This window comes from Netta rufina, assembly GCF_964035555.1.
Source record: "Netta rufina genome assembly, chromosome: 2".
Lineage (NCBI taxonomy): Eukaryota > Metazoa > Chordata > Aves > Anseriformes > Anatidae > Netta > Netta rufina.
Genome location: NC_140124.1, coordinates 546,233 through 570,909, shown reverse-complemented (window position 1 = coordinate 570,909; position 24,677 = coordinate 546,233). Strand labels below are relative to the sequence as shown.

General features: G+C 73.5%; 1 protein-coding gene across 1 annotated transcript; it reads right to left on the bottom strand.

Annotated features, from left to right (window-relative positions):
• Nucleotides 1–1,425: 1,425 nt before the first annotated feature.
• Nucleotides 1,426–24,161, bottom strand: KCNH2 (potassium voltage-gated channel subfamily H member 2). The gene is given in 18 exon segments (XM_084306720.1): nt 1,426–1,620; nt 2,150–2,324; nt 2,423–2,609; nt 2,800–2,876; nt 2,878–3,079; nt 3,194–3,293; nt 3,534–3,727; nt 3,836–4,088; nt 4,211–4,410; nt 5,135–5,522; nt 5,706–6,131; nt 14,698–14,912; nt 15,678–15,750; nt 15,752–16,131; nt 16,237–16,317; nt 16,320–16,400; nt 22,250–22,480; nt 23,917–24,161. Coding segments are annotated over 18 exon segments (3,525 nt in total). The 5' UTR covers nt 23,993–24,161; the 3' UTR covers nt 1,426–1,434.
• Nucleotides 24,162–24,677: the final 516 nt, after the last annotated feature.

Sequence of the window (24,677 nt, the reverse complement as noted above, 5' to 3'; positions counted from 1 at the left end):
GCGCGCGGGGACCCCGGGGACCTTGGGGACCTTGGGGACCCCGGCCCCTGGGGCTCAATAAAATCCATGCCACCACCTGCGGCCCCGTCTCTGCCTGGCTGCGCCCCCCCCCGCCGGCTGTCGCAATGTTTGATGACGCCTGCGTTCAAGGTTGGCCCCCCCGCACCCTCCCGCGGCCTTTGCCCCCCCATCCCCTATGCACCGGGCTGCTGGCGCTGACCCCCCCCCTCCCGCACCACCCCGGGGGTCCCCAGCCGCCTCCCCCCCCCCCCAGCGCAGCCGCACACAGAGACGCGTTCTCGGTCGGGTTTATTGGGGTGCGGGGACGGGGACGGGGGGGCTCCTACCGCAGAAGGCGACATGCGGGGCTGGGTGAGGGGGGGGGGACACGCAGAGACCCGGGCAGCGCCCGGCTACGGGACGACGGCACGAACACGGCACACGCTACGGGGAGCCGGGGGGGGTGGGCGCGTGCCCCACAGCCCCCGGCCGGACCCTGCCCGCGCCCCCCCGCCCCGGGGCGTCCCCCCCCTTGTGCGTGTGGCCCCGGGGGTCGGTGCAGGCAGGGGGGGGGCCGGGGCAGCGGGCGGGACCCCCCCGCCGCTCCCTCCTGCCCGGTGCCACCCGCTGGGTGCAGGGGGGCGACCCCGGGGCGGGGGGGGGGGGGCCGCGGCTGGGGGCGTCCCCTGGGAACAGGGGGGGGGCGCGGGGAGGGGACGTGGCCCAGACCCACGGCGCGGGGGAGGGGGGAGAAGGCGCCGGGCCAGGGCCAGGGCGAGGACGGGGACGCGTCCGGAGGGGCCCACGCGGGTGCTGCCGCCCGCCCCACGCCACGGGGGGCAGGAGGCACGGCCGGGACCCCCGCTGCCCGCCCCCAGCCCGCCCCCAGCCCCACGGGCACAGCGCGGCCCCGCGCCCCCGGGAGCCCCCAGCGCGCCCCCGCGAGCGCACGGCCACGCGTGGACCCGCACCCACGGAGCGCGCAGGGCGGGCGGGCCCGCGCCACAGGGAAACACGCGTGCACACGCACGCACACACACGCAGACACACACACGGCCCCCCCCTCGACCACCCCCCGCGCCCCCAGCCCCACGGGGGGCAGCGCGGCCCCGGCCCGGCGGGGTCCGGGGGAGGAGAGGAGGCGGGGGGGCTGCGCCTACGGGGGGCAGGAGGAGGAGGAGGAGGAGGAGGAGGAGGAGGAGGAAGGGCGAGGAGCAGCCCGCGCCCCCAGTCCTGCCAGCCGAGCCCTGGAAGCCGCCGGCACGGCGGGGGCCGGCCCCGGGTTAGGCCAGCTAACGTGGGCGCCCACCCGGCCCCCTCCCCAAAAATTGTCCGTGGGGACGGCAGCCGCGAAGCCCCGGCGGCCCCAGCGTCCTGGGACGGGGGTCCCGCGTCCGTCGCTGGGGGTCCCGGCCCCGTCCCCCCCCCCGCCGACTAACTGCCGGGGTCGGAGCAGTGTCTATGCAGGGGCTGAGCGCCCGGCGGCGGCGGCAGCTGTCCGGGCAGCGAGCGGCGGCGGGGGGCGGCCGAGGGCTCCAGCAGCAGCACCACGTCGGGGGGGGGCGGCTCGGGGGGGGCCGGGCCCCGCCGCAGCTCCAGCGGCACCGGGAAGCTGGGAACCTGCGGGAGAGAGGGCGGACAGAGTGAGCGAGGGGAGAGGAGAGGGGATGCGCCCCCCCTCCGGGGGTCGGCTGTGACCCAAACTCGTCCTGGGGGGGGAAAAGGGGGTAAAGGAGGGGGGTTGCGCCCCGCCTGGGGGGTTATCCGTGTCCTCACTTCACCCTGGGGGTGGAGGATGGGGCACAGGAGAGGGGCAGCCCCAAAGGTGGGGGGCTTGTGACCCCCCCCAGCTCACCATGTGGGAGGATTGGGGGCTGGAGCAATGGAGAGGGGGCTGCCCCAAACTGGGGGGGGGGGGGGGCTCAGCAGTACCCCCAGCTCCCTGTGGGGCTGGAGGATGGGAAATTGGGCACAGCAGAGGGGCTGCCCCAAAGCTGGGGGCTCAGCCATGTCCCCAGCTCACCGTGGGGCTGGAGGATGGGGCAGAAGGAAAGCCCCAAAGTGGGGGGGCTCAGCAGGGGACCCTGCCAGCAGGACCCCAGGGTCTGCCCCACACTCTGGGGGGCTGTGGGGTCCGGCGGGTGCTCACCTGAGAGAGCGGCTGGATGGGGGTGATGGGGAGGACGGGCTGCAGCGGGCACGGGGGGGGGCCCGGCGGCTGATGCGGGGACGAGACCGTGCTGTAGGCGGGGGGCACGAGCGCGGCCTGGCGCTGCAGCAGCTGCATGATGGAGCTGATGTCCGCCGCCATCCGCGTCTCCAGCCTGCACAGACACGCGTCAGGGGGTGCGTGGGGGCTCCCCGTGCTGTGAGCAGGGCAGTGCTCGCTGCCCCCCCGGCCCCCCTCCCACCCCCCCGGTACCTATTGAGCTGCTTCTGGAGGAGATCGAGCCGCGTCTCCACCTCGGAGCGCTGCCGGCGGCTCATGGAGGGCAGCGGGATGCTGAGGGCGGCGTGTGCCGGGATGGTGCAGCGAGGCAGCTCCTGGTACTGCCGCCCCCGGCTCTCCCCCCAGAAGCTGAAGATGTTGGACACCCCCGAGAAGGCTCCTGGTGGCGGGGCACAACCGTCAGCACCACGCAGAGGGTTCTCGGAGGATGGGGGGGCATGAGGAAGCAGAGGAAGGGGCAGGGTGATGCAGGGCACGGGGTGGAGGGTGTGGGAGATGCCAGAGGGGTTTCAGCAGGGAGGGGGAGAAGCGGTGAGCCCCCCCCCACCACCCCCGAGCGCCGTCCCCACCTGAGAGGGGGTTGCACATATCGCTGCCCTTGCGCTCCTCGGCGTCGGGGGGGCGCGGGGGCTTCACCCCCCGGGCGGGGGCTGTGGAAAGGGGAGAGCGCGGCGGCCCCCGGGGTGGGCGCGGGGTGCTCGTCCTCATCGCTGGAGGGCGAGCTGGAGGGCGAGCTGGAGTGGCAGGGGTCCCACTCGGCCGGCCCCCGCGGCGCCCCCGGTGCCTGGCAGCTCCTGCCCAGCCGCAGCGCCTTCTGCCCGCTCCGCAGCTCCCCGGCGGTGTCCGCGTCTGTGGGGATCGGGAGGGGGGGGGGGGACAGGCCCTGGGTCATGGCAGCCCCTCGGAATTCCCCCCCACCCACTGGGCTCCCCGTTTTCCAGCCCCCCCACGGCCTCCCCGTACCTTTCTCCGTGCGCCGGCGGAAGGAGAGCTTGCGCTTGCGCAGGCGGTTGAAGCCGCTGTCCAGCTCGTCGCTGCCCGGGGAGCCGGGGATCATGTTGGTCTGCGGGGCGAGGGGCGGCTGAGGAGGGGGCAGGTGCCAGGAGCCCCCCCCCGGGATGGGGGTAGAGGAGATTGTGGGGAGGGGAGCATGCGGCAGTGCCTTATCCCCGTCAGCCCCACGGTGGCCGTGCCCTATCCCTGTCCCCACCCCGAGCACCCCCGTGCTGCCCCCCCAGCCCAGCCCAGCTCAGCCGGGTGAGCGCCCCCCATCCCAGTGCCCCCCCCCCCCCCCGCCCCTCACATCACGCAGGTTGAAGGTGATCTCCAGGCTGGACCAGAAGTGGTCGGAGAACTCGGGGTACATGTCCAGCACCTCCAGCAGGTCCTCGCGGTGGATCTTGTGCAGGTCGCAGTAGGTGAGCGCCCGCACGTCCGCGTTGGACTTCCCCGGCCGCGCGTACAGGTTCAGCGGCTCCCCGAAAATGTCGTTCTTCCCTTGGGGGGGGAGGGAGGGAGGCAGCGGGGTTCAGCCCGGGGCGGCGAGGATGGGGACCCGGCACCCCGGGGCACGTCCCCGTACCCGTCCTCAGCCCGGGGGCTCACCCAGGATGGCCACCACCACGTCCCCACGCAGGATCTCAATGGAGCCCCGGGAGATGAAGTAGAGCGCGGTGAGCACGTCCCCGGCGTGCACCAGGGTGTCCCCGGGGGGCGCGTGCGTCGTCTTGAACTTCATGGCCAGGGCGCGCAGGCAGCCCTTGGTGGCCCCCTTGAAGGGCTTGCAGTTCTGCAGCAGGCTGCGGTTCAGGTGCAGGCAGATGTCGGCCTGCAGGCACTCGGGGAAGCCCTTCAGCACCTGCGGGGACACGGGACTGTGTTGGCTCTGTCTCCGGGACCACCACAGGGACTGGCACGGCACGGCACAAGGCGGTGCGCGGTGGCACGGCACGGCACGGCACGGCACGGCACGGCGCTCACCGCGTTCATGTCGATGCCGTTGGTGTAGGACCAGGCGTGCTGGAAGTACTCCTCCAGGCGCTGCCGCAGCGGGTTGGGGATCTGGTGGAAGCGGATGAACTCGCGGACGCGCAGCATCTGGGTGTGGTAGCGCGCCGTGCCCGAGTACAGGCGCTGGATGATGGCCGAGACGTTCCCGAAGATGCTGGCGTACATCAGGGCTGCGGCACGGCGAGGCGGGGGTGAGGGCGGCCCCAGCCCCCCGGGGCAGCAAGAGGGGGGGGGCTGGCGGTGAGCGGTGCCCCGGAGCCCCCCCTGCAGCCCCCTCTCCCCGTGTGTGGGGACCTCTGTGAGAACTCGCCTCGGGCACCCCGCACACGGGCGCGCACAGACAAAGACTCACACGCGCGTGAGCAGCGTCGGTGCCTGCAGAAGCTCTTTGCACCCGCAGGGGCACGGCCGCCCCCCGCCCTGCAAACGCCCCCGCTCGCACGCCCACAGCTCCGCACGGTGGGACCCACGCACGCGGAGCTGGGCTGCTGGCAAGCGCGTGCTCAACGCAGGGGTGCTCACAGCCATCCACGCGCGGTCAGACACGCGTGCTCACACACTCACACGTGCTCACACACATACGTGCATGCTCACGCGTGTGTTCTGGGGCACACACACAACATGCACACACAGGCACACTCACACAGATCTGCTCACACACACGCTCTACCACACACATCCACGCTGTCGTGTACACACACGCGTCCACTCACATGTTCCATCACACGTATGTACGCTCACATCCACGTGTGCCCATCCATGCTCACACGTGCCCACGCACACACACGCCTGCTCACACTCTCGGGCACGCTGTCACTCGCACACGCTCACACACACGCACAGCTGTGCGCTCTCCCCCCCCCGTGCCCCCAGACCCGCGGCGGCCGCACTCACAGCCGATGAGCATGACGCAGATGGAGAAGATCTTCTCGGAGTTGGTGTTGGGCGAGACGTTGCCGAAGCCGACGCTGGTCAGGCTGCTGAAGGTGAAGTAGAGCGCCGTGACGTACTTGTCCTTGATGGTGGGGCCGTACAGGGGGTTGCTGTCGTTCAGGGGCTTGCCGATCTGGTCGCCCAGCGAGTGCAGCCAGCCGATGCGCTGCCCCTCCACGTTGCCGATGGCGTACCAGATGCAGGCCAGCCAGTGGGCGATGAGGGCGAAGGTGCACATCAGCAGGAAGAGCACGGCCGCCCCGTACTCCGAGTACCGGTCCAGCTTGCGGGCCACCCGCACCAGGCGCAGCAGCCGCGCCGTCTTCAGCAGCCCGATCAGGGTGGTGGTCTGCAAGGGGGGCACTGAGCGCGCTGGGGACCCCCACAGGAGCCCTGACACGCAGACCCCAACCTCATTCCCTGCACAGGAAACCTGGGCTGGTCCCTGTCCACCTGTTCCCATCCCCATCCCCATCCCCATCCCCGTTCCAACCCCCATTTTCCATCCCCATCCCCGTCCCCGTCCCCGTACCTCCTCAGAGCCGGAGCCGAAGATGAGCAGGTCGAAGGGGATGGCGGCCACCATGTCGATGAGGAACCAGCCCTTGAAGTAGTGGATGGCGATCTTGGCGGGGTGGCTCACCACCTCCTCGTTGGAGTTGACGTAGGTGGTGCGGAAGTTGATGAGGATGTCGATGATGAACATGATGTCCACGATCAGGTCGACCACGTTGAGGGGGCTGCAGGAGTAGCCACAGTTGTGCCGCTGGGCCTCCTCCTGGTCGTTGAGCAGGAAGGCGGCCGAGTAGGGCGTGAAGATGGCCGTGTAGATGACCAGCAGCAGGATGAGCCAGTCCCACACCGCCTTGAAGGGGCTGTAGTGCAGGATGGTCCATTTGTGGATGCGCGGCGCCTGCAGCTTGTACTCGGGGAGGACGTCGGCGCCCAGCGACAGCACCTGGGCAGGCGGCAGGGGCTCAGCTCCCACCTGCTCCGGCGGGGAACGAGCCCCCCCCGGCCCCCCCGGCACACAGCACAGGCACCCGGGCTGTCCCTGCACCCCGCTGGGCACCGGCGTGGGGACACCGAGCCCCGGCCGCCCCCAGGCACTGCAGCACCAGGCTGCTCCTGGCCGTGTGCCGTGCCGGGTGCGAGGGGTGCAGGAGCTGCACTGGGTGCAACGGGACGCGAGTGGGTGCAGGGGGCAGCGGTGGGGGCAGCAGGGTGCAGGGGGGTGTTGTGGGGTGCAGGGGATGGTGTGGGGGACAGCGGGGTGCAGGGGGGAGCAGTGGGGTGCAGGGGGGTGTTGTGGGGTGCAGAGGGAGCAATGGGGTGCAGGGGATGGTGTGGGGGACAGTGGGGTGCTGGGGGGAGCAGTGGGGTGCTGGGGGGAGCAGTGGGGTGCAGGGGGGTGTGAGGGTGCTCACAGTGGGGTGCACTGGGATGCACTGGGCTGGGATGGGGAGCAGCAGAGCCCTCCCAGCCCCCAACCTTGGCAGGGCTCCCCCTCCCCCCCCACCCCTCCTCGGGCAGCGCCAGCCCCGGGTGCGGCAGCCGGGCCCCATGGAAATGAGGGCGCGAATGCAAAGGCGCCCAGGGGACATTTCCATGCGGGGGGGGCCCGGCCCCCGCAGGCGCTACCTCGGCTGTCGCAGGCACCTCCCCGCACCCCCCTTGTCCTCCTGCACCCCGCAGGGCCCCGCTCATCCTGCCCCAGCCCCCCCCCCCCCGTGGCTGAGCCCCCCCCAGCCCCCAGCACTGTGGGGGGGGATGCGTGGGGGCAGCAGCACCCCTGGCTGGCGGAGGCGCGGGCACAGAAATGGGGCAGGAGCGGGCGATTCTCGCCTTCCCACCGCAATGAGGCCACGCACACAGCGGGGACACGCAGCGGCCCCCTGCTCACCCCGCTCATGGGGGGGCTCCGGCAGCACCCGACGACCCCGGCAACTCGGGGTGGGTAGCGGGGACCCCCCCCCAAGCCGCATGCACCCCGAGCAGGGCCCCGGGTGGCACGGCCGTGCCCGGCAGCTGCGCCCATCCGTCCGCGGCGGGATCAGCTGCGGGCGCAGGGGCTATAAATAGGGGAGCGGGCGCACCGGGGGGAGCGGGGCGCTGCGCCGGGGGGGGCATGGGCACGGGCACAGCCCCGCTGGGCACCGCACCGGCCCCGCAGCTGCACGCCCCCGAGCGCAGCCCCCCCGGGAGCGAGGATCCCGCGCCCCGCGGCGCGACCCCTGCCCGGGCGCCCCATCCCCGTCCCCCCCCCCGCGTGTTCCTCCCCGCTCCGTGGGGGCCGTGCCACGAGTGGGGGTGCCAGCGCGTGGTCCCCAGCCCCCCAGGCAGGGGCGCCCCGGGGTGGTCGCGGCGCCCGGCGCTTGCCCTCGCCCCCGGCACCCCCCGCTCCCCTCCGGGCATCCCCCAGCGGTCCCGGTGCGCGGGGGGGGGGCAGCGGCCGGTACCTTCTGCTCCTGGCGCTGCCCCGCGCCATCGAGGCCGAGGCCGAGGCCGAGGCAGGTGCCGCAGGGCGAGGCGTCGGGCATGGGGCCTGCTCGGGCCGGGGGGGCGGCGCCGGGGGGGCCCGAGAAGTCCCGCAGCAGCTGCAGGAGCGACGCCAGCATCCTCACGGCCTCCCGGGGCGCGGGGCCGAGCCCATGGCGCGCGCCCCCGCCGCTCAGCCCGGGGGGCTCGGGGGGCGACGGCCCCCACCCCCCCGCGCCGGCCCCGCGCCCATCGCCCGGTGCCCCCCGGCGTGGGACGGCGGCGGCGGGGCGCGGCCGGGAGCCCCCCCGGCGGAGCGGGGAATTATTGGGGCGGAAATCCTACCCAGCCTGCCCCGCTGCCCCCCCCCCCCCCCCAGCGCCCGCCCCCCGCCCGTTAACCCCTCCGGTACGGGGGTGCCGCCGCCGCGCCCCCTCGCTGCGCGCCCCCCACCCCCGGAGCGCCGCCGGCCGCGGGTGGCCTCGGGGAGGCCCCAGGAGGCGGCGGCGGGGCCGGCCCCGGGGCCGCGGGGGGGACCCTCGTGGGGCGGGGGGGGGGACACGCGTGGGCTCGGCAGCCGCGGGCAGCCCTGAGTCACCGCCGCCGCCCACGCGCGGGGATTTCCCGCTGGCACCGCGCGCGTCCCCGCGAGACGCCGCGTGACGGAGCGGGGGACGGGGCCGCGCGCGGCACGCGCCTGGAGTGGGGGGGGGGGAGGGAGGGGGCGACCGCACGCCCCTACCTGGGGGCTTGGGGGCCGCTGCGGGCACGGGGGGCACCGCGGTATGGGGGTGACGGCACCGCGGGGGCACGCGGGGGCACGGGGCCACGAGGGCACGCGGGGTCATGGGGACCGCGGGGACACGCGGGGAGGGGGGTGCGGGGACACCCCAGTACCACGGCCCCGTCCCACGGCCCCTCTGTGCTGCTCAAACCGGGCCATAACAGGACGGGAGAGCAGAGAGGTGTCGGCCCCGTGGGACACCCCCTGCCCCAGAGCTGCAGCGCAGACACCCCCTGCGGACACCCCCTTCGGACACCCCCTGCGGACACCCCCTGCGGACACCCCCTCCCCAAATGTGGCACCGTCACGGCCCGGTGCCACACGGGGCCCCCCCGGACCCCTCAGCAGTTCAAGGAGGCAGCCCCGGCACCCCCATCCCCCTGCCCCATTCCCAGCACACGCCAGGACCCCAAGCGTGGCACAGGGGGCCCACATATAACAAGAGCACCGTCCCCAAATGGCACAGCCCAGCGGGTGCCCAGCACCCAGGCGCACCCATGCCCACCGTGGGTGCTCACCGGGTGCGGCAGCGGACCCGGACACCGCAACCCGTGCACCGGCAGCGTGCGGGTGACGCCGGCACACAGCAGGAACGCGCTCCCTCGAGACTCCCGGCGACACAACACCCATCAGTCACGGTGACACAGATACCCGGCAGTGCCGGCACCCGGTGACACGTACACCCGCCCTGGCGCAGGCACGCGTCACCTCACGCTCACAGGCGTGCAGTCACCGGCACCTCTCGCTCGTGGTGACACGTACGCCCGACACCTGCTGTGACACAGGCACCTGACACCCAGCCTGCACAGCCGGAGGCGCCCGGCGCGGCACCTGCCGCGACCCAGACACCCGCGCCCACGGGGCTCAGCCCCCTCGCTGCCACAAATACCCCGACCCCGCAGCCCGCGGCCACCCTGCGGCCGCTGTCACCCGGCGCGTGGGTGGCACCCGCGCCCAGCCCACGAGCTGGTGGCTTCGGGGGCACCGGCACACGCCGACCCGTCAGCTGATAGCAGTGCTTGCGGTGGCTCCAGGCACCCGCAGGGAAACGGCCGCAGCGCGGACACCCAGCGCTGGGGTGAGGCAGGCACCCGGCGTCCCCAAGCTCTTGGGGATGGAGTCGCAGAGCCCACCTGGTCTCGCCGTGCCACAGACCCCATCGCCTGCCCCAAATCAGGCACCTGGCACCTGCCCAGGTACCCTTGCACCAGCGCTGATGATTCCCCACGCCCTCTGTGATGCCCAACAAACACCAAAGCTCGGCTGCCCAAACCCACGCAGGTCCCCGATGGCTGTGGCACTGCCAGAGCCACCCCACAGCCACGGCACCGCAGCACCAGTGCGACGGCGACACTCGGCGTGCTCTGAGGCACCCGACGGCAGGACTCACACCAAAACCCAACGCCACAGTGACAAAGGCACCCCACATCCACCACGGCCAACGCCAGCACAGCCGCCCAACGCCGCCACGGCCACCCGGTGCCGTCACCCTCAGAGGTGCCCGGTGTGGGGGTCACCCAACGCACCTCTCCGCCAGCAGACACCGTCCAGCAGCAAGGCACCTGCACAGCCGACCCCAAACACACCGCACGGACTCACGGCACCCACCACAAGCACTCCGGTGCTGGGGACCCCCCGAGGCCCATCCGGCACTCACCGCGTTCAGCTGCGGCAGCGGCGCGGTGCCCTGCGCACCCACCGACATGGGCGAGCGGGACGGGTGCCACCGCGGGCCTCGAGGCGCTGCCCTCTCCCGCCGCCGACAGCAATGCAGCAGCACAGGCACCGGTGGCGGGGTGGGACGGCGAGCCCCGTGACGGGGGTGACGTCCCCACGGGGCGGTGCGAGCCCCCAGCAGCCGAACCCCCCACCCGCTGACGCAGACACGGAGCAGCCCCGGCACCTCGGCCACGCAGCGTGCGCCACCGCACCACGGAACACCCGACGGGGGGGACCAGGGAACGTGCTCTGGGGACACCACAGCCACCCCAAACACCTGGCACTGCCCCATCCCTCACCGTGGCCACAACCCCGACCCCACAAGGGGCTGGGGTGGCACCGGTTGGGCGAGGGATCTCCTTGGGGGGGGGCCGTGTCCCCACAGCCCCCGCTCGCAGCCCCACCGAGCCCAGCCCAGCCCGATGTGGTGCCCCCCGCCGCTTGGGGCTCTCCGGCACCGCCGCCCCCCGGCACTCGGGATCCCCCCGCCCCAGAGCTCAGCGCCGGGGGGGGTCCGCGGGCAGCCCGCCCCCAGCCCCATCCTTTCCATCCCGGCTCATCAGCCGGCTCGCCCCGGGCCGGCTGCAGCCCCGCACACGGAACGGCTCCGGGGCACCCAGGGCACCCCAGCACCGGGGTCCGGGAGAGGGGGGGGGTCTTCGGCATCCCGCGGGGGGGCTGCAGCCGGCGCAGCGCAGGGCAATGCCTTGGGGACGCTGTCGTCGGGGCGAGCGCGGCTGCGGGCGGGGTACGGCGCCGGGAAGCCCCCCCTCCCGAGGTCCCGGTCTTTCCCCCCGACTCCCCCCGCACCCACCTCCTGTGCCACCAGGCTGGAGATGCGGACGGCGCGGCGGACGCGGGCGCTCTTTCGGTCGCCGTCGGGGCGGTCGCCGCTGTCGCGCCTGCCCGGGGCCATGGCCGCGCTCAGCGCCGCGCTGCCGGGCGGGGGGAGCCGCCGGCCGCCCCCCCCGGGGCCCCGCATCCCGGAGCTGCTGCCGCGGAGCCCGGCGCTGCCCTGCGCGGCTGCGGGCGCGGAGCTGCCGCGGCGGGCGGCAGATGGAGCGGGGCGGCCCGGCCCCCCCCCCCTACCCCCCCCCGGCCCCCGCCCCCGCCCCCGCCGGGGCTCGCTCCCAGCCCGGCAGCCGCCGCCCCCCCCGCCCGCCGCCGCCACTCCCCGCGGTGCCCGTCACGCTCCGGGGAGGGACCAGGAACACCCCCGGGAAACTGAGGCACGGGGGGGGGGGGGGGCGGAGAGGGGGCTCCCCACTCGCGGGGTCACGAGCCCCTCCCGCGCGTCCCCAGCCACGGGTGTCCCACGGTCCTCGGGACCCCCCAGATAGGGAGCCCGGTGTGAGGTGGGCACAGCTCCGTGTGCCAGGGAACGGGGATGGAGGGGATGGGGATGGGATGGGGATGGGATGGGGATGGGATGGGGATGGGGATGGGTTGGGATGGGGATGGGATGGGGATGGGGATGGGATGGGGATGGGGATGGGATGGGGATGGGGTGGGGATGGGATGGGGATGGGATGGGATGGGGATGGGGATGGGATGGGGATGGGGATGGGATGGGGATGGGATGGGATGGGGATGGGGATGGGATGGGATGGGATGGGATGGGATGGGATGGGATGGGATGGGATGGGATGGGGATGGGGATGGGATGGGGATGGGGATGGGATGGGATGGGGATGGGGATGGGATGGGGATGGGGATGGGATGGGGATGGGGATGGGATGGGGATGGGATGGGATGGGGATGGGGATGGGATGGGATGGGGATGGGGATGGGGATGGGGGGCACCCAGGGAAGGAAGCAGGGACAGGGCTGGGGATGGAGAAGGGCCCAAGCTGCCCGCAGGGCTCCTCAGCTGCCGCAGGCTGATTCACAGCTCCGCTGGCTCCCGCTGTCCCTGGCTGCCTCCCAGCCCTGCCAGCGCGACCCCGCTCTGCGTTCCCAGTGCTCCTGCCCTCACGACACCCCGCAGCGGGACGGCCGCCCCCACGTGCTCCCAGCCCCAGGTGCTGCTCATCCCCCCCAGCCCTCAGCTGGGCAGCTGGGCACGGCCACCGAGCCCTCCACGGCACAGCGCGCCCCAAACCAGCCCCGTCCTGCAGCCAGCAGCGCCCAGCCCCAGCCCCAGCCTGCACCCCACGGGCAGGGTCCCCACCAGGATGGGTCAGGGGGGTCCCCAATCTGCCGTGAGCCACCGGCACCCTGCAGCCTCCATCCCCGGCACCTCCGGTGCTCCCTGCGCTGCAGGAGGGCCTCGTGCCCCCCAGCCACAACGCCCCGTGCCAGCCGCAGCCCCTGTCCCTGTCCCTGTCCCTGTCCCTGGGTTGTGTCCCCCACCGGGCGGGCACAGCACGGCCAGACAGGGTGGCCAGCAGGCCCAGGAGCTCAGTGACCTTGACGGGAGCTGCGGGAGCGTGCGGCGGGCAGCGCGGGCTTGTTTGGATGCCGTCACTGCGGATGATTCACGGTGCCGCTGCCTGGAAGCCCCGGCCCCCCCTGGCCCCCACCCAGCAGCTCACCGTGCCAGAGCTACGGCTGCTCGGGGACAGGCTCGCCTTAGCCTCAGCTTCCAAACCCACAGCATCTGCCCCGCTGAGCCAGGCCTGTGCCCCGTGTCCCCGGCACCCCCAGCACCCCCATCCACCTCCATCCTGGGGGATCCCCAGCACGCACCCCGCAGCCCAGCAGTGGTGCTTGGTGTGCCCCAACCCCATCCCCACCCCCAGGCACAGCGTCTGCTCCTGCCCCAGAGCCCAGCGGGGCACGGCCGAGCTCTCCACCCTGCTGCAGGGGGGCTGCGCCAACCCAGCAAGGGGGGTCGTGTCCGTCCGTCCATCCGTCCAGCACCGCCTGGTGATGGCAGCTGGTGGCAGGAGGGGATTAGCGTGGCTTGGGCAGGCAGCACAGCAGCAGCGGCAGCCGCCATGGCATCGTAATTAATTACACAGCAAAGGCAATCAGGATGCGTTGCTCGTTAGCGCACTGGAGAGGAGCAGGGAAGGCCGGCGCTGCAGGGGCAGGGGGTGGGGGCCGAGCACTGGCACCGTGCGGCCCCTGGGACCATGGACCCCCCCCGGGGGCTCTGCAGGACCCCACAGCCACTCCGTGTCACAGCGAGGGGGGGCCCAGGAGCAGCCCCGACAGCAGGGCTGGGAGCTCCCAGGCTGGGGGGGGGGTTCCCAAACCGCCCCTCACGTGGGCCAGCAGGCGCGAGGCGCGGGCACGCAGCCGGGGGGGCCAGGCCACCGAGGGACCCCGAGCGCACGCAGGCGGCACGGGGCAGATGTGCCTGGGAGCTCCCACCCCGCCGGGCCCCTCCCCGAGCCCCCGGCCCCTGGCAGGCAGGGCGAGCACAGCAGGTCCCCCGAGCCCACCGGCCCCGGCGCATCAAGCCGGCAGCTTTAACTTCATTAGTGGGAGCTGGGCTCAGGGTGTAATTAAGCAGCAGCAGCCGCCTGCTCCCCGCAGCCAGATGGCAGTTACACAACGTGCGAAGGATTAGCCCGCAGTGCCAGCGCAGGGCAGGGGCCCAGCACGGGCCAAAGAGTCACGGCCAGAGAACAGGGAGCAGGCAGCACGGTGCAGCGTGGCGTGGCACGGCACGGCACGGCATGGCACAGCACGGTGTGGCATGGCATGGCATGGTGCAGCACGGCATGGCGTGGCATGGTGTGGCATGGCACAGCACGGTGCAGTGTGGTGTGGCATGGCATGGCACGGCACGGTGCGGCATGGTGTGGCATGGCACAGCATGGTGTGGCATGGCACAGCACGGCACAGCATGGCATGGTTTGGCATGGCACAGCACGGCACGGCATGGCATGGTGTGGCATGGCACGGCACAGCACAGCACGGTGCAGGAGCTGCAGGGCCGTGCCGTGCCACACACGGCTGTCACGCAGCCCACTCCAGCAGTGGGCCAGGGCTGGGGCTTGCTGCTGGGCCTTGCGCCCACCCGGGTGGGAGCAGGGTCAGGACCTGCAGGGGATGCCCCCACCCATGGGGCAGCACCCACATCGGTCTCCCTGCTGGGGAAGGGGGCCAACCCCCATGGGTGACCCCAGCCCTGCCGCCCCAGCCCTGCTGTGGGGAGTGCAGTGCAGCCCGCAGCCCCTGAGGGGCTTGGGGGGACAGCCTGGTCCCATGGGTGGGGGACAGCAGCCATACGGGCACCCAGTGGCACCTCACGCCTCACAGCAGCCCCAGCCCATGCAGGATGCAGCCCCTCCAGGGCCCCAGCCTTGTCCTGAGCACCATCCTGCAGGGTCCAGCACCACCCTGCAGGGTCCAGCACCACCCTGCAGTGCAGAGCACCCCCGGGCAACTCGCTGTGAGCTCCAGCATTGTCCTGTGAGCTCCAGCATCACCATCAACTCCAGCACCAGCACTATCTCCAGCATCTCCATTCACACTCCAGCATCACCTGCACGCTCCAGCACCACCCTGCTGCAGTGCAGAGCACCCTCCTGGATGAGACCATGCCCAAAACACCACCGTCCATCCAGCCACCCCCGGCCGCTGGGCTCACCTGGGTGACCTTCTCGGTGACGTTGTGCGTGCGGTCCTTCAGCTTGGTGGGGGCGATGATCTCCTTCTCGCTGGACGGGGCGGCCAGGAAGGCGTCCGCCTTGAAGTCCACGAAGTTGAGGGTGATCTGGGGGATCTTGCTGATCGCCCGGTAGCGCATCAGGTCCGAGTCAGAGGTGGAGTTCAGCAGGGTGCTGCGGATGTTGTTCATGGCCCCTGGCCGGGGGGGGCACCATCAGCATGGGCTGCTGCCGCTGCATGGGACCCCCTCTGACCCCCACCACCACCCCCAGGGTCCCCAGCGGGGTGAGGGGAGCGGGGAGCCATGCTCAGGGCAGGCAGGGAGCTGCCAGCAGGCGCGGCGGGACGGGGACCGACAGCTTGGTATCATTTACTGTTAATGTAATTATTTCCCCCCTCCCTAATGCGCTTAGCGGGCGCGGGGGCTTAACAAGGCAATTGCCATCCCCCCTCCCTTTGTCGCTAAGAGGATTAACAGGGCCGGGGGTCACACCAGGTGGTGACGGAGCGGCCACACCAGCGGGCAGGACACCGGCACCGGGGCTGGAGCCAGGCACTGATGGCAACGAGGGCCAGAAGGGCGCTGGACAAGGGAGCCAAACGGGGGCTGGACGCTGCGCAGGGCGAGGCACGGCTGCCCCACATGCACCGGCGATGCCGGCAGCGCGGCGCATTACAGCAATGCCCAGCCTGACAGTGACGGGTGCCCAGCGCCCCGCGCCGCTAACGAGCCGCCGGCGGCACCCGTTGCTGGCAGCTGCCCGGCTACCTGCGTGCCAGCACCCTAACGAGCTGCCAGCCCTAATGACTTCACCCCAGGGCCACATGCTGCCTGCGTGGGGGGCCTGAACCCTCCCCTCCTGAAGTTGCAGGGCAGGGAGGCGCGGGGCAGCCCTCCGGCAGCACCCACCCCGCACCCCCAGCACCACGGCCACCGGGACGCGCCGGGAGCCCACGTACCGGTGCTGGAGCCACGGTGCATGCTGGCCCCCGCGGTGGCGTGCCGGTTGTGGCAGCGCTTGTCGCCCTCGCCCCTTCATGGTCTCGATGTCGTCGACGGAGGAGGCGCGGCGGACGCTGTGGCAGCTCTCCCGCGAGCGGCTCCGCGCCAGGCTGCAGTTGGAGAAGGCGGCGTGCAGGTGCAGGCGCTCGGCGCGGGGCGAGGACTGGGTGACGGGCGGCTCCGGGCGCCCATCGCCCTCCTCGGGGTCCATCAGCGCCTTCTGGTCCTCGGGCTGGGAGCAGCCCAGGCAGCTGTTCTCCAGGGAGGACGTGGCCTCCTCGGGCGCCGACTCGCTGCTGTGCTTGGAGAAGTCCACGATGACGGCATCGGGGGGCTCCTGGGGCAGGGACTGCTTGCTGGCCGTCAGCGCCAGCAGCGCCGGCAGCTTCAGCCTGAAGGACTTGCTGCGCCCTGGCCGGAGGAAGGGGGGGTGATGAGGGGCGACCCCCCCAGACCCTCCAGGGCCCGGCCAAGGAGCTCGGCCGCGGTGGGTGCGTCGGGGTCGGGGCGCCCCACCTGCAGGGAACCAGCTGGCGGGGGTGACCCAGTGGTTGGTGTCGGCGTCGGGCGAGCCCGGGCGCTCCTTCTCCATCACACCTCGAAGTTGAGGATGAACATGATGACGGCCCCATCCTCGTTCTTCACCGGCACCACGTCCACCAGGCACAGGAAGCAGCTGCCTGCGGGGAGCGGGGCTCAGGGACCTGCGGGCTGCCACCGCCACCAGGGGAAACTGAGGCACGGCGGGGGCACAGAGGGACCCCTGGGGCCCATCGGCACGGCCTCGCCGGGGGGAGCCGATGGCGGGGTGGGAACGGCACTCGGCCCCCCCAGAGGCCCCAGGGGGGCTGGGGCTGCCCCCCGCTGCCCCCGGCCGGCCGCCCTAAGCCGCTCAGCGCTGTGCCAGCTGCGGCGTTAATCCTGCTCCTGCAGCTGTGAACTCGGCCGTGCGGGCACGGGGGGGGCCGGGGGGGGCAGCCCGGGGTGACCTCTCCCGCACCGGGCTGGGGCCGCGTCCCCCACCCACGGGGCTCCGCTGGGGGCCGACCCTCCCCCGGCATCTTTTAGGGGGGGGGTCTCTGCAACTCCCCCTTCCCTCCCTGTTCCTGCTGCCCGCTGCAGGACACAGCGGGGAGGTCGGGGAGGGGCCGGGCCCCGCAGTCCCCCCCCCTGTGGCCCCGCAGTCCCCCCCGTGGCCCCACGCCACCCCCGCCCCCCCCCGCTGGCAGCACGCCCGGCATCCTGCACCGGGGAGCCCCAGCCCCGGGGGGGGGGGGAATCCCGGCCCCGCGTGGGGCCCCCGCGGGTGGGGGCGCGGCCCCGGACGCCCCCGTGGGCGCGGAGCGGGGGGGGGGGGGCGGATTAGCAGCGCGGCCCCGGCGCTCCACCGGCGCCCCCCCCGCCGCGGGATGCCCTAATCCCGGCTCATCCCCGCGGCCACGGCACGGGACGGGGCCCCCGCATCCCCCCCCCCCTCTCCGCGGTGTGTCCCCCCCCCTCCCATTCCCCGACCCCCCGGGCCCCCCGGAGCCCCCGGCGCCGCGCGAAGCTCACCGGGCGGCGGGCGGGGGGGGTCCCGCGGGCGGGGGCGGGGGCCGGGCCCCGGCCCCCCCGGCACTGGGGTGCGCGCCCCCCCCGGCCCGGCTGCAGGGGCTGCGGCCTTGGCACCGCACCCGGCGCCGGTTTTATGCCTAAATATGGCTGCGGCCAGCGGCCGCTGCGCCTCGGGACGGGCCGGGGACACCCGCGGCCCCCCCCCACCCGTGGCCACCCCCCCGTGTCCATCCCGCCCGGATCCTTCCCCCCCCCAACCCCGTGTCCACCCCCGTGTCCATCCCGCCCCGCATCCACCCTGCGCCGTGTCCGCCCCCCCGGGTCCGCTCCCCGCGTGCCCCCCCCCTCCCACCCGCTCCGTGTCCCCCCCACCCCCGTCCCGTGTCCTCGCCCCCCCCCGCGTCCATCCCAAGCCACCGATCCCGACCCGGGGCTGCGGGGGCGCTACGGGAAGGGGGCGCGGGGGCAGCCGGCTGGGGGGGGCCGGGCCCCGAGGACCCCCGGTGGGCGCGGGGGTCCCGGGGGGAGCCCGGTGCTGGGAGCAGGGGCCGGGGGCTGCGCAGAGCCCGGCCCGGATCGCCCCCACCCAGCATCGCCCCCCCAGCCCCACGCCTCGCCAGCTCCCCTCGGCCCCTGTCCCGGCCGTGCCCCCCCCCCGCCGGTTGTTCCCCGGAGCCCTGGGGGGGCCCGGCCCAGGAGAGACCCCCCCGCCCGGTGCCACCCCCCCCGCAGCAGGACTGGGGGGGCCGAGGGGCCCCGCACCCCTCGCAGGGCTCAGCCCCCCCCCCCACGATCCCCCGCACTGCTCGGGGTGCGCCCTGCACCCCAACCGCCCCCCCCGTTACCCTGCACACCCAGGGAGCCCCCTCCCCTCCCGCCCTGCACCCCAAAACCCAATCCCCCCCCCCGACCCCGGGGCGCACCCCAGGTCCCGGCGCACTCCAAGCCCAGGCGCACCCCGCGGTCCCTCCCCGCACCCTCACCCCCCCACCCTGTGTCCCCCCCTTTCCGTGCGCCCCAAAGCCCCCCCAGCCCCGCTCCGGCCCGGGGATGCGCTGCTCGCCTTGGCCACCGGGCGGCGGCACCGGGCACCCCCCGCCGTGCCCCCCCCGTACCGAGCCGCGCATCCCGCACCCTGCACCCAAACCGCACCCCCCCCGTGCGCCCTCCCCTCTGCACCGCTCCCCCCTGAGCACCCCACGGCCATGGGGGTGCCCCCCGGCACAGCACGCAGCCCCCTGCCCCCTGCACCCCACACGGCCCCCATGCGCCCACCCCGCAGTGTTGTGGGCGCACCTAGGTGTGGGGGCACCCCGGAGACGTCACCGTGTGCCCCCACGCACGAACCCACTGGGAGCCCCCAGTGCTGCACTGGGATGCACTGGGGTCGAAGCAGCCGAGCTGCCCGCGACGGGGAAGCCCCAGCAGCACGGGGGGGCCGTGTGCCAGGATCACCCGCTGGCACCTGGCAGGCAGCACCGAGGGCCCGATCCTGGCACAGCCTCAACCCTCACACGCGTTCCAGGGACCCGCCGGGGGCCAGGCCCAGCCCTCGGTGACCCGAAACGCCACCGGCAGCGGCGACGGCACCGGGGGGGTCTCTGCTCCGGCACAGCCTGGCCCTGACCTCGCTCCTCGCCGCGGCTGCCCGTCCCGCCGGCTGTCCCCGCCGTGCTCCCCTGCGGCGGCCGCGACCTTCCCGCGTCCCCGCCTGGGCTCTGCAAACATCGCTCAGGCGCGGGGAGCTGCGGCGCTCAGCAGCACTGCGGGAGCAGCCGGGCCCCGCCGAGGCAGCAGAGCACGGCGGGGCAAGGGGGACGGGGTGGGAGCGGGGTGTGGGACCCCCCCAGGCACCGCTCGCATCCTGCTGGGGCTGCAGCATGGGGCTGAGCAGGGGGCACGGCGCGGTGCTGGCACGCGGCAGCGCCAGGTGAAGCGTTCAGCAGGGCTGAGGGGAGAGGGAAAATGCAGCCACTGACAGCCCGAGGGCCCCGACACGCTGCGCTGCTGGGTTTGGTCATTTTTGGGTCTGGGATGATCTCTCCGGCCGCTCCCCAGCCCCGGTGGGCTCCGCCAGGCAGGCCCCCTGCAGCAGACCCTCGTGGGGATGTCACCGTGCGGTGCCACGGCACGGGGCCACGCGAGGCTGGGGCCAGCAGCCAGGTGGTGTGGGTGCCCCCGACCTGGTGGGGCATCGGGGCTGGGCACGGGGCCAGGACCCCCCCGGCCACCCCACAAGCTGTGGGCGCCTGCACCCTGCGGTCCCCCCGCTGCCACCACGGGGAGGGGGCTGCCAGGGGGGGGTCACGGGGGGCTCCTGCAGCGCGGGGAGGCAGGGAAGGGTTAAAGGGAGCAGCTCCCCCTCTGCAGGCACTGCCGCTGCCTCTGGCTATAAATATCCCCTCGGAAACACCGCACTCCCCGGGGACGCAGCCCTGCCGCAGCGCCAGCCGACCCGGCACCCGCCGCACGCCCGGGGGGCCCCCACCCGGCCCCCCCCGGCAGCCCCAGGCACAGCAAGGGGCAGGGGCACCGCTGCTCCCCACGGCCCTATGGCAGCACATGGCGGGGAGGGGGGGGGCTGTGGGGTGCCAGGACCCCCACAGTGCTGCAGGGGTGCATGGCCCCGTGGGGAGCATGGCCCCGTGGGGGGGCAGCCTCTGGTGCCCCCTCCTTGGCCGGGTGGGGATTGCTCAGCCCCATGGGCTCCATGGGGACACAGCCCCAGAGTGGCAGTGACCAGGGGTGGTCCCCCCAGCCCCCCCACCGGGTGCACAGACCATGCAGCCGCCCTCTCCCTACTCCTGGGGGGGTTCACAAGCACAGCACCCCACCCCACCCCACCTGCGAGCATTGTGCTGCCCCAGCACCGCGTGGTGCCACCGGCACAGGGCAGGCTTTGTGCAGCACGGCACCGGCCCCTTTGGCACCGCAGGGTGCACAGCCCAGGCCCCCCCCTCGAGGGCTGTGTCCCCCCCGAGGGCCGCATCCCCCCCCTCACTCAGCCTGTCTGCCCCAGCTGTGCTGACGCTGCCCAGAGCCCCGTGACCGGAGACACGAAGCATACACTGCTGTCAGCAGGGCGGCCCTGCAGCCAGACGGCCCTGCTGCCACCGAGCACCATACGGCACGGCATGGCACGGCACGGCATGGCATGGAACAGCATGGCACGGCACGGCACAGCACCATATGGCACGGCACAGCACGGCACGGCACGGCACAGCACCATACGGCACGGCACGGCACAGCACCACCTGCCCATGGCCCTGCGGCACGGGGCAGGGAAAGCCCCACGGCAGCAGGCAGCGGCTGGGACCCGGGGCCTCCCCATCTGCTCAGCACATGCCCGGCAGCGGGTGACGGGCAGGGCCAATTAGCAGAGGGCTAACGAGGACTCGGCGCGTGCCGGCTGCGGGAGGAAGCAGCCACGTGCTGCCTGCGCCCCGGCCACCCCGAGCACCCTGCGCGCGGGTCCAAAGTGCGCAGGCAGCAGCTGTGCCCGTCCAAGCCACGGTGCCCCGGGCTGTGCCTGGCACGGATGCGCCAGCGGCTGCGTGTTGGGCTGGAGCTCAGCTCCACGCCGGGGGCTGCAACAGAACCAGGATGCGGCCGCACTGGGACAGCCCAAGAGCTGCAGCCAGGCCCCCAGACAGGCAGCGAGAGCCCTGGGGACACGCAGCCGAGCCACGAGCCAAGGCAGCCTCGCTCCTGCTCCTCCCAGGGGATGTGCACGGGAGGAGGGAGCGGGAGGTGGGGGCTGCAGTGCAAGGACCCGTGCCCTCGTGCCCTTGTGCCCTCGTGCCCTTGTGCCCTTGTGCCCTTGTGTCCTCATGCCCCTGTGCCCTCGTGCCCCGTGCCCTTGTGCTGCGGGCGGCGGCGCAGAGCGGGGCCGCGGGCTGCACGTGGTGTCTCGGCGGCAGGGCCGGCAGCTGGGAGCCAGCTTTGTTTACTCTGCGCGCCGGAACCGGGGCCGGGTGCCGAGCGCCGCAGGCAGCTGCCGGAGAGAGCAGGGACACCTGGCGCAGGGACCGGCTCCTCCAGGGGCAGCCCCACTGCACCCGGCCCCAGAGCACCGCGGGGACACAGGGATGGGGGGAGCGAGCCCCTCTCCACGGAGCCACCACGCCGTGGGGCAGCAGGGGCCCCGAAATGAGGGACGGGCACCCCCAGGACTGGGAGCACCGGGCTCGGGGGATGCAGCACAGCCCTCGTGCCATGGGTAGTACTGGCACCATCCCTGCCTGCCTGGGGACCCCAGCAAGGAAAGTGCCCACGGGGAGGGGGGCAGGGGGGGCCGTGCTGCCTGACATAGGCTCAGAGCAAACAGCCCCCGAGCTGGCTGGGCCTGGCTGTGGGGCAGCTGTGGGGCACTGTGGGGTACTGTGGGGCACCAGAGAGGGGCTGCCCCTGGGGGCTCCATCCCCACAGCCCCAGACACAGCTCCCTTCCACCCCCTCTCCCCCCTCCCTGGGCAGCACAGGGACCCCCGATCCCCCCCCCCATACACTTTGCAGCCCCTACAGGCAGGTTACAGCACCGTGCCCCACAGCTGCCCCACAGCACCCACAGACCCTGCTCAGACCCACGGGAGCTGGGAGGGCTGCGGACCCCAGCAGGGGACGTGCTGGCACCAGTGGGGCAGGACGAGCCCCCGGCCCGGCCCCGGCACGCTATCACCGGGGAGGGGCGGGGGCTGCCGGCTCCCCCCCGCGCTGGCACCGCACGCCACCCACGGCGCGGCGAGGCCTGGCACGGCTGATGGATGGACGCAGCGCAGCTGCCCGCAGCAGCAGGCCGTTAACTCAAGGGTCTGTCTGCCCGTGACGGACGGCCGCCCTCACGCCCGCACAAATAACCATAAATCTCCACCGGGGAGCGCGCCGGGAGGCTCCCACGGCGGCACGCTGGGTGCCCGCGCGCCCGCTCCCCAGCCGGCACCCCCAGCCCACGGGCGACGCGGTGGCGGGGTCCCTACCGTCCTTGCGGTAGAAGCAGATCTCCACCTTGCGCTCCTCGGAGCCCAGCAGCGCCTGGGCGATCTGCGCGGCCGCGCTGCGCTGCGTGCGGGGCCCGTGCAGGAAGTCGCAGGTGCAGGGCTTCTGCATGACCTCGGCCCGCGTGTACCCGCACAGCTCGCAGAAGCCATCGTTGCAGTAGATCACGGCGCAGTTCTCCACCCGGGCGTTGGCGATGATGAACTTGCGGCCTGCGGGGAGGCGGAGGTGAAGCCCGTGGAAGCCCTGGCCCTGCGCCCCGCTCCATCTGCCCGTCCATCCGTCCGTCCGTCCATCCATCCATCCATCCGTCCATCCATCCATCCATCCATCCGTCCATCCATCCATCCATTTATCCGTCCATCCATCCATTTATCCGTCCGTCCATCCCCACCCTGGGCTCTCAGCAACCGAAGCGTCCCCCGGGACCGCACAGCGGCTGCGCCCTGCTTGTCCCCAAGGGCACCGGTCGCAGCGGGGGCCCCCCGCCCCGTGCCCGCACCAGGGGCCCTGCCACAGCCCCGTGCGCCCACCCCGGTGCCCCAGGGCACGTCGTGCCACCCTGCAGTGCCCCCACAGCTGGGCCCAGGGCTGCAGCACGGAGACCCCAACGGGGACAGCAGGGCCCCGGCCACAACCCTCGGGGTGATGCTGGTGCAGGGCCCCTGCTCCGGGGGGGTCGAGGAGGCCGTGGTCCAGCACCGGCCATGTCACGCGAGCTGTGGCTGTGGCTCCGTCCTGGCCATGCTCTGTCCCCGTCCCCACCTCAGGGACTGGACCCTGGGCACCCCCAGCCCCCCCTGCACCCCCCTGCCTGGGTGCCCTGTCCGGGGATGGACGTGGGGACGGGTGCTTGTGGGGCCACCGTGGCACCAGCACCCATGGGCCCCCCCAGATGGACTTCTTGCACGTGCCCCCCAGCTGCCCCAGAGCCCCATGGCACCCACCCCCCCCCAGCCTCACCAGAAGCCCCCAGCCTCACCAAACCTCAGCCTCACCCAAAATGCCTGGCCTCACCAATCCCCCCCCCAGCCTTACCAAAGCCCCCAGCCCCAACTCAAAGGCCCCCAGCCCCAACAGAAAGCCCCCCCCAGCCCCAACAGAAAGCCTTCCAGTCTCACATAAAAGCCCCCAGCCCCGATATAAAGGCCCCCAGCCTCACATAAAGGCCCCCCAGCCTTACCTGAAGCCCCCAGCCCCAACACAAAGCCCCCCAGCCCCACCTGAAGCCCCTATCCCCACCATAAAGGCCCCCCAGCCCCAACATAAAAGCCCCCCAGCCCCAACATAAAGCCCCCCCAGCCTCGATATAAAGCCCCCCCAGCCTCACACGAAGGCCCCCCAGCCCTGCCTGAAGCCCCTATCCCCAACATAAAAGCCCCTGAGACTCCCATAAAGCCCCCCAGACTCACATGAAGCCCCCCAGCCCCAACATAAAGCCCCCCAGCCCCAATATAAAGCCCCCCAGCCCCAACATAAAGCCCCCCAGCCCCAACATAAAGCCCCCCAGCCCCAACATAAACCCCCCCAGCCTCGATATAACCCCCCCCCAGCCCCACACGAAGCCCCCAATCCCCCCGACTCCCCCATCCCCCCCCCGTCCCGGTGCCGCCCCCCGGCCGGCCGCGCCCCCCCCCCCCGCACTCACTCTGCCCCTCGAACTTGCGGATGATGGTGTCCAGGAAGGTGTTCTGGGGGGCGACGTGGCCGCGCCGCACCGGCATGGCGCCGGGCCCATGGGGCAGCGGCCGCGGGCGCGGGAGGCGGCCCCGAGCCGCGGGGGGTCCCGGTGCCCTTGAGCCAAGGACGGCGCCGCCGGGCCGGCTCGGCGGGGCGCGCACGGCACGGCACGGCACGGCACGGCACGGCACGGCACGGCACGGCACGGCACGGCACGGCTCGGTGCGGCTCGGTGCGGCGGCGGGCGGGGCCGTGCGGGCGCGCAGGGGTTAAGGCCGGGCCCTCCCTCCGGGGCCGCTCCCCGCGCCCCGCTCCCCGCCGCCGTTAGCCCATGGCCAGGTACGGGGCGCGCCCGCCGCCGGTGCCGGTGCCGGTGCCGGTGCCGCCGCTACCGGTGCTGGTACCGATGCCGGTACCGGTACCGGCCCCGCCCGCCCCCCCCCCCCCCCCCCGTCTCCCCGCTAGCGGCTCCGTGCGCGCCGCGGCGGGCGCAGCATCGGCCTTATTTAGGCAAGGAGGCGGCTGGCCCGGGGGGAGATTTATCACCGCGCCTCCCCCGCCCGGCTCGGATCGGCTCGGCTCGGCTCCGCTCTGCGTCCCCCAACCCCCCCCCCGGCCACCCCTTCCCCACGGCTCTGCCCTGGCTCGGCTCGACCCGGCCCGGTGTTGGCTCGGCTGGGCTCGGTGCGGAGCGGAGCGGAGCCGGGACGCGGCGGGGCCGGCGCTGCG